General features: G+C 35.3%; 1 protein-coding gene across 1 annotated transcript in view; it reads right to left on the bottom strand.

The window, feature by feature from the left end:
- The window catches only part of LOC132303144 (uncharacterized), a 32,406-nt gene extending 20,342 nt beyond the window's left edge, over window positions 1–12,064 (bottom strand). Inside the window, exons 1-5 of the mRNA XM_059800268.1 lie at window positions 11,900–12,064; window positions 9,973–10,619; window positions 9,757–9,878; window positions 3,859–4,001; window positions 3,471–3,790 (exon numbers count right to left, since the gene is read on the bottom strand). Of these exons, the coding sequence (XP_059656251.1) occupies window positions 3,471–3,790; window positions 3,859–4,001; window positions 9,757–9,878; window positions 9,973–10,363 (976 nt within the window). The 5' untranslated portion in view covers window positions 10,364–10,619; window positions 11,900–12,064. The remainder of the gene's footprint in view (window positions 1–3,470; window positions 3,791–3,858; window positions 4,002–9,756; window positions 9,879–9,972; window positions 10,620–11,899) is intronic.
- Window positions 12,065–12,639: the final 575 nt, after the last annotated feature.

Here is a 12,639-nt window from a genome sequence, read left to right as displayed (position 1 = left end):
TTATCCTGCTAGTAGTAATAAATCTGCTTTAACACCTTTTGATCTTCTTCATTCAGATGTGTGGGGTCCTTGCCCAGTTACTTCTAGTCTTGGATTTCAATATTTCTTGTTGTTCATTGATGATCATAGTCGTGCTATTTGGGTTTATCTTATAAAACCAAAAATGAGGTATACACTATTTTTAAAAAATTTATGACAATGGTTCAAACTCAATATGGTCGTACATTAAAAAATTCAAATCTGACCAGGGTACAGAGTACACTTATGGGGAGGTCCAACGGTTATGTACAGAATTTGGAATTGAGCATTAGATGGCAAATGTTAAAACTCCTCAACAGAATGGTCGTTCTGAGAGAAAGAATCGCCACATCCTTGGCTTAGCCAGAGCAATCTGCATTGGCATGAATGTTCCCCAGTCATTTTGGGGAGATGCAGTTCTTACCGCAATTTACATCATCAATCGGACTCCTTCTAGGATTCTTAACTTTGAAGCCCCACTCTCAATCTTACATCCCAATTCATCTTTTTTTTTTATTCCTCTGCGAGTCTTCGGGTGTGTGTGCTTTGTTTAGCAGTTAGGGCAGACTCGTACAAAGCTTGACCCCAAGGCTTTGAAGTGTGTGTTTTTGGGCTATTCTCACTCTCAAAAAGGTTATAGGTGTTGCCATCCTCCTAGTCGTCGACTATTTATATACATGGATGTTTCTTTCTTTGAGCATACATCATATTATAGTGGTTCAGTTGGTTCTCAAAGTGAATGGTTCCCATTGAATATAATGGATGATCACCTTCTTCCGTCTTCAACTCCTCTACCATTACCTGTTTTGTCTTATATGATTCCTCATGATACCCCTCGGGCAGGGGGAATTGTTCCTTTTTCACAGGTTTACAGTCGAAGACAATAAGTGCAAGCTTCTACTCCCACGATCGACTGCCCTGTTCCTTCGGCACCAGCTCCGCCTTCTCAAGCTATTGTTCCGCTTGATGATCGTCCCATTGCTCTTCGAAAGGGTAAACATTCTTGTACATACCCTATTTCTAATTTTGTTTCTGATTATGCTCTCTCACCCTCCTATCGGAGTTTTCTTGTTTTTGTTGCCTCGGTTCCTGTTCCTTCTAATGTTGCAGATGCACTAGCACAACCTCAATGGCGTGATGCTATGACAGAAGAACTACAAGCACTTGAGAAAAATCAGACTTGGGACATGATTCCACTTCCTATTGGACGAAAAGCTGTGGGTTGTCGTTGGGTGTTTACAGTTAAGCATAATTCAAATGGGTCAGTTGCTCGTTACAAGGCCCAATTGGTTGCCAAGGGTAATGCTCAAACTTATGGCATAGATTATCAGGAGACTTTTGCCCCTGTTGCCAAGATGAATACCATCTGTATATTATTTTCCGTTGCTGCAATTCGATCTTGGCCTCTATTTCAGTTAGATGTCAAGAATGCCTTTCTCAATGGTGATTTGCAGGAGGAGGTGTACATGGTCCTGGTACATGGTTCCTCCTCCTGGCTTTCGTTCTCCTGCTCATTCTGGTATGGTTTGTCGTCTTCGTCGTTCTCTGTATGGCCTCGAGCAGTCTCCTCGAGCTTGGTCTGATCGCTTTGGCACTGCTATGCTCAAGTTTGGTTTCCATCAAAGTGCAACTGATAATACCTTGTGTTTACGTCATTCAAGCGGTAAGACAATTGCTCTCATTGTGTATGTCGATGATATTATTCTTCCCGGCGATGATACTACCGGAATTGATGAGGTTAAGAGCTATCTTGGCCGTCAGTTTGAGATTAAGGATCTTGATCCCCTACGGTACTTCTTGGGCATTAAGGTGGCTCGCTTCAAGACTGGAATTTTCATCTCTCAACGCAAGTATGTTCTTGACTTGCTTTCTAATTCTGGTCAGCTTGGCGCTCGTCCTGCTGATACTCTGATTGAGCAAAATCATCGGTTGGCTGATTCTGAGGGGGAGTTGTTGTCAGATGTTGGTCAGTATCAATGACTTGTGGGGAAGCTCATCTATTTATCCATGACTCAACCTTACATTACTTATGTCATGAGTGTCGTGAGTCAATTCATCCAATCTCCTCGTGCCCCCACCTTGATGCAGCTATTCGGATCCTACGCTACTTAAAAGGGTGTCCAGGCCATGGTATTTTGTTTGCCAATCATGGTCACTTACGTGTTAAGGCTTGGACAGATGCTGATTATGCAGGATCAATTTCAGATAGGAGGTCAATTTCGGGTTATTGTGCCACTATTGGTGGTAACTTGGTTACTTGGCACTGTAAAAAGCAAGATGTTGTCTCTCGATCTAGTGCGGAGGCAGAGTATAGGGCTATGGCTCTTGGGTAGGTGAGTTGCTATGGCTGAAAACCTTGATGACAAACTTGTGCCTTCCAGTGTCGCTTCCATTCTCACTTTACTGCGACAACAAGTCTGCCATTAACATAGCAGCAAATCCCGTTCAACGTGACAGGACTAAGCATATAGAGGTGGACCGTCACTTCATTTGAGAGAAGATCATCTCTAGTCAAATTTGCACTCCATTTGTCACAAGCTCTCAGCAGCTTGCAGACATTCTTACAAAAGGCGTCAATAAGATTGTGTTTGAGAATGCATTGTTCAAGTTGGGCGTTTCAAATATCCACGCACCAACTTGAGGGGGAGTGTTAGCATATATGACACTATGATTTATAGTATGACTTACCATAATAGCAGAGATTTGACTATGCATATGCTAGCATACTATTTATGGAATGACTTACCATAATAGTAGAGATTTGACTATACTATAGAATATGCAATAGAATATGCTTTAGAATAAGTTGTGATTTGATTTTGATTTGATTTAGTTTTCTTTCTTGTAATATGAGCATGTGCTCATTCTATCTATAAATACTAGAGCTGTGAATGAGTAATTTATATCATTCAAACCCTTACGCAATTCTCTCATTTCTCTTCTATTTATATTTCTATTGATACCATGTGGAGAAATGAATTCAATTATATTGAATCTATATATATTTACAAAAGTCTCTGTTGGGCTATATATAAGAAATTACAGAGAGAAAAATCAGCAACTAACTAAATTTGGAAACCCTATAATCGGGAATCCCTAATTCTCTATCAATCAAATCCCTAAACTCTAGGAAACAAATATTTACACGATTCTAGTGCTAACCAACCACTAATCAAGGAGACTAACTCGTATTTTTCCACATTAGCCATTCCTATTATGCCCTTCATGATGATTCCGACACTGTTACAGAATGACTGTGACCGTAGCTTTACCCGATACTGCAATCTAACCATAGAAGTGCCACACTTGAAAATAGTTCCATGAAGCAATTGGTCTTATTTTTACACACAAGCAGTAGAAAAATTCCCTAATTTAAAGACAACCAATCACAGGGCAATCACTCTGTTGTATCCATGGAAGGAGGAGAGAAAAAATTTACTAGTATTACTTACCAATATGAATACCATCGTAGAAATTTTGAGGGGCACTTGTTGCTCCACAATCTCCAATATGATGATTCATTTTAGAATTCGAACCATGAGCAGAATAAGGTGTGCCTGATTCTTGTGATACCTCAGCAGGTTCAGCAACATACCAATCCTTAGCCAACTCTGTTTCACCAATATGTCGGCTTGCAAAGGCAGAAGTTTCACGGGAAACATTTGGCGCAACATTTCTTTCTTCATGCACAGCACTTAACAAACTCCCGGTTGAAGTATGTCTTGTACTGTTTGCTTCACCAGTGCTTACTTCCATCACTAATGAAGCATTACTGATATCAAAAAATGCTGTAAGCAAACCATTAGAGTACAGAAAAGTTTCAGTTCAAAAAGTCATTACCTCCTTGACCAATGTAGCTGACCCTCTTTCTCCTCCAACAAAGCCTGAAGTTGTGCCAATTTAAGATTAAGTTGTTTAATGTCTCTTTTAAGACGGTTTACGGTATTTCTCTCTGAACTAATCTTCAACAGGGCAGGGATGCGTTAGTTAGCTAAGGAAAAGCTCCATGGAATTCAAAAGTTCCTTTTTTTTTTCATTTTTCTGTTAGTGAAGTTCAAACACAGTGATGTAATATTATTGCATATACAAAACATATATATAACATCCATCAATATGATGTCATGCAGTTAAAAGGTGGAGATGAACTTCGAAGACGGAAAGAGCCAGGTTAGGAATACCAGTACCACTTATATCAACCTGAAATCAAGTTCTTTATCTTAACTGCTCACACATCACGTATGTTAGCATATAACATAGTGCACACCTTTTATAAATGTGAAAGCCAGTTGATAATCACAACCAACTCAATTAATTTCACTCGACAAAACCTTATCCCAAGCATTTAGAGTCAGACATATAATAAATCCAGTTTTGCCATTATTCTCTAATTAAGACCATAACTTCAGATAAACCACGTGCAGGCATCTATCTCATTAATATCTCACCCCTATTTAATTTTGGTCATCCCCTACCCCTGTCACTTATGAATAACATTGTACTTCATTCCCTAGTCACCTTTTTTATAGGAAATTTTCTCTTCATCAGTCCAGCAGCTTCCATTTCTAATTTATTCTTTGTTATCTTACCACACACTTACCTCAACATTTGTGTTCCAATCACGCGCAATATATGAACATGTTTTTTCTTGGCCATCCAATATTTTATCCAATGAAGTGTGATTAACTTACTTGTTTCATAAAAAAATTGTTTCAGATTTAGACGTATATCATACAACATGCAAATATATTCGGCTTTAAGTCCATAAGCAAAAAAAAAAAAAAAATCATCTTCAAACACACCATCCCTTTAAAAATTATTGGGCCCAGTAACGAAATTGTTCCTTCTTTTTTTTTTTTTTTGGTTTTGGTATCTCTTGATCCCTCAATCTTCACTAGATGCATACCTATATTCTTAGTTTTGCTAATACATACTCCATATATTTAATTGACCACTGCTAGTTTAAACCCTCTTGACTCTAGAACCTCTCCAAAGCTTTAATTTAGCCTACATCCCTGCTTAATTTTCACTTGTAAAAATTAACATGTGCCATAACCTAATCCCAAATTTATCTTATCAAGGCAAAAAGACAGGGATCTAATGTTGATCCCTGTTATAAGCATACAACAATTGATAATTTACTTATTTCTCCCATAATTTACTTAAAATAATCACATCTCAGCATGTCCTTTATCACGACAAAAATATATTTGTGACTTCTTTCACTAATAAGCTCATCATATTATATTCCTAAGAACTCCATCTGAAGAATTTTCAAAGTCTATAGAGCCATATTTAAAATATTTCTTCCTGCCTTTACATCTCTATGGGAGTCTTCTAAATAAGTAAATCATTTTGACCTCGTCATCAAAAATAATAAATAAATAAATCAATCAATCAATACTACTGTTTTAAGTTTTAGCCATTGCTCCATCACACTCTGCAATTTTTGTTTGTATGCTTCATTAATTGAATATCAAGGTAATTCACCTTTTTTATAGGAAATAAAAAAGGTGAATTACATTGTACTTCATTCCCTAGTCACCTTTTTTATAGGAAATTTTCTCTTCATCAGTCCAGCAGCTTCCATTTCTAATTTATTCTTTGTTATCTTACCACACACTTACCTCAACATTCGTGTTCCAATCACGCGCAATTTATGAACATGTTTTTTCTTGGCCATCCAATATTTTATCCAATGAAGTGTGATTAACTTACTTGTTTCATAAAAAAATTGTTTCAGATTTAGACGTATATCATACAACATGCAAATATATTCGACTTTAAGTCCATAAGCAAAAAAAAAAAAAATCATCTTCAAACACACCATCCCTTTAAAAATTATTGGGCCCAGTAACGAAATTGTTCCTTCTTTTTTTTTTTTTTTTTGGTTTTGGTATCTCTTGATCCCTCAATCTTCACTAGATGCATAACTATATTCTTAGTTTTGCTAATATATACTCCATATATTTAATTGACCACTGCTAGTTTAAACCCTCTTGACTCTAGAACTACATCCCTGCTTAATTTTCACTTGTAAAAATTAACATGCGCCATAACCTAATCCCGAATTTATCTTATCAAGGCAAAAAGACAGGGATCTACTGTTGATCCCTGTTATAAGCATACAAAAATTGATAATTTACTTATTTCTCCCATAATTTACTTAAAATGATCACATCTCAGCATGTCCTTTATCACGACAAAAATATATTTGTGACTTCTTTCACTAATAAGCTCATCATATTATATTCCTAAGAACTCCATCTGAAGAATTTTCAAAGTCTATAGAGCCATATTTAAAATATTTCTTCCTGCCTTTACATCTTTATAGGAGTCTTCTAAATAAGTAAATCATTTTGACCTCCTCATCAAAAATAATAAATAAATAAATCAATCAATCAATACTACTGTTTTAAGTTTTAGCCATTGCTCCATCACACTCTGCAATTTTTGTTTGTATGCTTCATTAATTGAATATCAAGGTAATTTATAAAACTTACCATCCCCTTATCTATATATATGCAGTAAAACACTATCTCGCCACACATCGAAAAATTACTTAATTGTTAAGTTTCAATTAAATAGATTTGTTACCTAAGATAAACCATTCTCCAAATAAAAGTTTCTTAGGCAAGACACGTCATCTCCAAAGCACTTTCAAGCCTTAATAGGAATGTCATTAGACCCTAACGCCTTCTTGTTTTCATCTTCCTTTATACATTTTTACATTGCACATTCTTATTCTACACACACACACACATATATATATATATAATTGTTTTCTCTTAACCTTCCTAAAGTTACCATATTTTTCTAAATCTAAAGATTCCAATATGACTTTCATTCAATAAATTTCCAAAGTTAAGGAGCCAATTCACCTTTTTCTAATGTTATCATCTTTCACTGAGCACTCAAATCCTCTCTCTCTCATACTTAAAATGATTAAATCTCTAAATTCATTAACGTAGCAAAGTTGTATCTATTCTTTTCCCTGTCCTTTGTACCTTACTTCGAATAAAAATCGTCATTGCTTGATACTACCTAACTTCGAATAAAAATCGCCATTGCTCCATACTAAGGGTGCCAATAATTGACACGATACGCTAACACGACTTGAACACGACGCAAGAAAAGTGGGTTTGGGTTTGACTTAATCGTGTTCGGGTCGTTATCGTGTCAACCAAATTAGGCCCATTTAACTAAGTGTGTCAAGTAAAGATGTTGCATTCGTGTTTAAAATGGCCCTAATAGTATGGAATTTTAATTAAACGTGTCTTACCGTGTTGTGTCAGGTCTTGACCCATTTATGAAACAGTTTACGGGGGTTGTGTCGTGTTCCTATTGTGCTCGTATCACGGTTCCTTGATACGAATTATAATCACCCATATAGTAGGATACCCCTGTCATAACATGACACAAATACAACACAAAAATACAAATTGCCACCCCTACTCTATTTCTCAATAATTTGCATATTTAACCTTCCAAAACTTTCTCTATTTCAAGCCATTGTCAGCTTTTATAACACTTCCTTCTCGTTGTAATAATGGTTTGGACATCCTCATGCCACCACTAAATTTCATTCAATACTCACCAATTTCCTTTTGATTCTCCAATACCACAATTGAGGTTCTTTTTAAATATTTGTCATCCTATCCACATTATATCAATTTTATCTTTGAAAGTTCATATTACAGTTAGTTATGGTGTGGGGGGGGAGGAGGGGGACTCATTAGTACAGTTTTAATATATAGAATTGCTTACATCATGGTTGATGCCATCAAATGAATATGAGATTACTTCTCCACCCTTGTAACCCTGAAGAGCCTAATAACTCTTTTTCCACCCAAGATCAGTTTTCTCTCTCACTTGGAGATCTATCAAGCTGGCCTGTCTGACAGGCTCCTCGTCTACACCTCTGGCAGCAGCGTCATCGCCCTCAACTCTCGCTTCGTGCAACTCGTCTCCGTTCTCCTCTTCCAACTCCTTCCCCTTTCGCCACATGCGTCTAATGGTCCCCCCAATCCCTCCGAAACGATCCTCCCACAACCCCTCCAAACAACCATCATTGTGAATTCAACAATTCCAAGAAATCCAAAAGGATTAAATTAGACTTGAAAACCCAACTCAATAAAGCAGATATCATGATTTCATTGGGAGAAAACTGGAAATTACAATTTTCTTGCTCCAACCCCAAGCAAATCCCATGATTAAACTGTCTTGTTTCTTTGAGATTATGGACCATTTCTTCCCTTCAACTTAAACCAACATATTACATCCAAAACCATTAGCAAATGTGTTCATTCTATAGATTTGAATCAATCTTTGACCATTACTATCCCCAATCCATATCCAGCCATCCTCGATGTGTCCATTGATGGCTCTTGAACTCCAAAGACAATAATCCTCCTTGTGCAGTGGCCTGATGAGCCACGTGAGGTCAAATGTTGAAGATTTTGATGTAAATGTGGAGATGATGAGGTGGAAGAGGAATGCACTAACAATGGAGATTCAGAGAGTGGATTAGAATTGATTGGAGGCTAAAGCCTTTGGCTTCAGATATATTAATTATATTAAATATTATTTATTTAGATTAAAGAAATTTTATTAATTTTATTTTATATATGCACTTAATGGTCATTTGGTACAGTTGATAAGGACATTTAAGTCATTTTGTTTCATGTAAGGGAATTTTCGGTATTTAGAAATTATTCCTCTGACAGACTTAATCCCTAATTGATGTCAGGTGACTAAGAAAAACTTCAAGGAAGGTTGACCATACTTTTTCAATTAGTTTCACCCATAGGTTATTTAACCAAACCTCAAGGAAGGTCAGGGTAATTTAGCCTTATTCCTACTTGGGCAATTTTTTTTTTTTTTTTTTTTTTTTTGACAACTACCACAATAAAGTTGATATCATGTGTTTCAATTACCTCTTACCTCTTAGGCACTTGTAGGCAAGATTTCCTAATCTTCCTTCTAATCATATTTTCCACCAACTCCATCCCTTAATCTATCAATTTTCTTATATTCCAATTTTCTAATGTACACCCACTACCTTAGACTAGTCTATAAACCTGCTTGTTGACTTACAACATCAACTATTCTATTCTCATCAATAATAAAGAAAATCAACAGATCATAAGAGAAAAGGGAAATAACTCTATCAATTAAAGAAATAGATGACACAAAATTTACCACCATCCAGAAAAACTGCGATCAAGGATATTTTGGAGGTTACTTGCAAATTCGAAAATCTGGTTCCACTAAATTCGAACCCACTAAGAGTCGGTCAGTATAGAAACAAACTCAATTTTACATCTACAAGGGTCTTCTTTCTTTTTGACTTTTTGCATAAGACATCTATATGGGTCTTTCTTAGCGCAGAACTGAACCACTATACAGATCTCAGAGCCCCTCAAATAAGTGTTGGCTTTGTTGTAATCAAACTCATCCAGCTAACTGCAGATTTGGTGTCCCAAGACTCCCAGCTCCCCAAAGCCTCTCGACAACAAAATTTACCAGGATATATTTGAACTTAGAGTGCAAAACACATATATTTCTCACATAAAAATGGAAATTTAAGGAAACCCTAATTGAGTAAACAGAACAACATAATAAAAAGGAATAATATCAAATTCAACTGGTCATCAAGGAAAGTATGTATACTCACAGAAATGAACATAGTGAAAATTAAGGAGAAAAAAGAGCAGATAAAAGTTTGTTCTTAAGGATATGGGTACCATTAAACATCTGGCTCAAAAAATTCCTAACCGAAAGACGCAAGGCATCAAACCACTCCTGTGAAAAGTATACACGAAACTGCGGATCCAAGCTTGGGTTTTTCAGATACGGGACAGCTGCAGAGAAAATTTCAAGGTTCAGTTAGAGAGAAAATAAGTTCAAGAGAAAAAAGAAGCAGATGGAAGATATATATATATATATATAACCCACCAAACCACAAATTCCATTCCTGGTCTCTTTGCAGCAAGTCACCACCACTTATTCCAAAAAACTCGATAACTTTGTCTTTCCTTCCTAATCGTATGGCATGGACAATATAGTAGCGAATAATAGAAACCTCCAATTTTGATAATGTATCAAAAAATATTGTCTCGGAGGATGAAGAAAAGCACTGCTTGAAAAATCCCAGCAAGCCAATTAATTTTTCTGCCTGAAATTTGGGAACATATACTGAAAATATTAAGTCTAATATCTTATCCACTTGAAATCCTTTGCCAATATCACTGCCTAGCTCTGTCTCAAACGCTTGCAAAGTGTTTGTAAACCCTCTGAAGACAAGAAACTCCCTGATAAGCTCCTCAGCATAATTCATGTTCTCCATCTTGTTCCAATACCCTTAAAAAAGGTATACCTTCAGGCCTTAAAAAAGTTTAGTATCCCCATGCTCAAGCTATAACTTATGTGTTGTGCACACAACTCGACCATCAAATATCCGCAAAGATCACATTCACAAATCCGTAACTATAATATACTACCATTTAGTATGGAACTACTAAGACAATCTAATTATACAGGGAAATGATACACCAGATATCTTTCTGTCGCTACGAAATAAATTTTGGTGACAATGACTGCTCCTGTAGCAACAAAATGAACTCCGGTGAGTATGCTGCCCATTACAACACCATTGAGTGCCAAAAATTATGGAAAATTTTCAACAACTGAAAAACCCCAAAATAAGTTTTTGGAAAAATAATTGATAAAATAATGAATCATTTATTGCTCAAAATTCTTGCATCTAAATAGTTCACGTAATGGGATCCCGGCCACAAGTTCTAGATGGTTAAAGAAAATGACAAAACAAAACCAGAAAAAACACAAATTAATTTTTTGAAAAATCGGACATACCAAGTAGTTCACGTATGAGATATAACATCTGAATGACTATATTACTATTTGTAAGCATACACCAATTGATACATGAATCATTAGGGTTAGTAACCCATAATCTATTTACAAGTGCACATGTAGTTGTAGGTTAAAAGTGAAGTAGAGAACCATCATCGCAAAGTGACTACCCCTTTCTGAGGGGAGAAAGCTGAACCTTTTCCCTCCAGAAGTCTGTTATTTTGGATTATAAGTAAAAAAATTCTACAAAACATGCAAACAAGAATGCAAATCATTATCAGTTGCACCCAATTGTATGCAAAGTAAGGCAGAGATCTAGCGATTTTAGAATCGAATACTGTGTTCGGCTCATTGTCATCTCCACTAAATTTTCCATTCTTTGGCCAATTTAGTAAGAACATTACTTTTTTGTTTTCTTTTTTCTGGACAAGTTTAATATGACTTAAAAGTTTGACACTTCCGAAAAAAATAACTTCTCCAGAGGACATCCACACCTGCCTTGTCAACAGTAAATTTAACCCAACAACAATATTTCAGTCTATCAAACAAAAATATCACACCGCATACAGGATTCACAGTTCTTTGAATCATTCACTACATTTTCATCATGAAATTTCACTCCAAAATGAAAACATTCACTTGACACCAAATCCACAATTTAGCTTTTTTCTGATTCAGTGCATATTAAACCTACAATTTAGCTTTTGGGTTTTCTGATTCAGTGAATATAATACATTTACATGCCCTAGCACACTGTTAAATTGAACCGACCAGTCCCAACAAAAGTAACAGTACAAGAAACAAATCAGAATTCAGGCTCTCCTACTAAAAATCGAAAATGTAGGCAACCAAACATGAAAGTTCAACAATCCTAAAACCAAAATTCTTCGATTGTACACAACAACAAATAATACACCAATAATTTAATATACAAGCACGTATATACAAAATCAATAAATAAGAATAGTAAAAACAGAATTGAAACGAAAAATGAGTGCAATGAAACAACCTCATTCAAATGATTTGAGTTGTCTTTCGGTTCTCTCTCCGGATCTTGGTTTTTACTTCGCCCCGACGTTCACCTCTCTCTCTCTCTCACTCTCCCCCTCTCCCTCTCTCATACTATCTTTATTTTAGTAGTTCCAACCCGTGTTGGCGAAATTATTTTGGTACCCATGATTTGGCAACATTTGTTTGCTTTATTTTGTACTAGTCTGTGCGAAAATCCTTTCAAAAGAGATTAAGGCAAATATCGATTTTTACTTGAATATCTTAGGCTCGTTGGAAATAGTAAAAGGAGAAATAAAAAATGAAAAGAGATGAAAAATTAATGAAAAGAAAATTAATTTTTTTATATGTATTTGGTTAGGAAGAAAATTTATTCAAGAAAATTATAGAATAATATCATATTATAAAATAAATACTTAAAATGTCCTTATTTTATAAAAATAATAAAATAATAAAGAATTAATTAATAGTAATGTATAGAAGAATAATATCATATTATAATTTAGATACTTAAAATGACCTTATTTTATAAAAATAATAAAATAATAAAGAATTAATTAATAATAATGTATAGAAAAAAATTATGGAGTTTTCAATTAATGCAAACTACTATTTATTTAATTTGATGAAAAATAATTAAAAATGGAAGTTAAGTTAATTAACACCCTATCAATGATAAATTTGTTGTTGGACTGCAATTATTCCAATGTTGTTGGGCTTCAAATATCGATAAAGTTATTG

This window comes from Cornus florida, unplaced genomic scaffold (genome assembly GCF_030987335.1).
Source record: "Cornus florida cultivar Cherokee Brave unplaced genomic scaffold, ASM3098733v1 CherokeeBrave_3.0.0_Hap2_Chr04, whole genome shotgun sequence".
NCBI classification, from domain to species: Eukaryota; Viridiplantae; Streptophyta; class Magnoliopsida; order Cornales; family Cornaceae; genus Cornus; species Cornus florida.
Note: the sequence above shows the minus strand (reverse complement) of the source record. Positions and strands in the feature narration are given on the sequence as shown.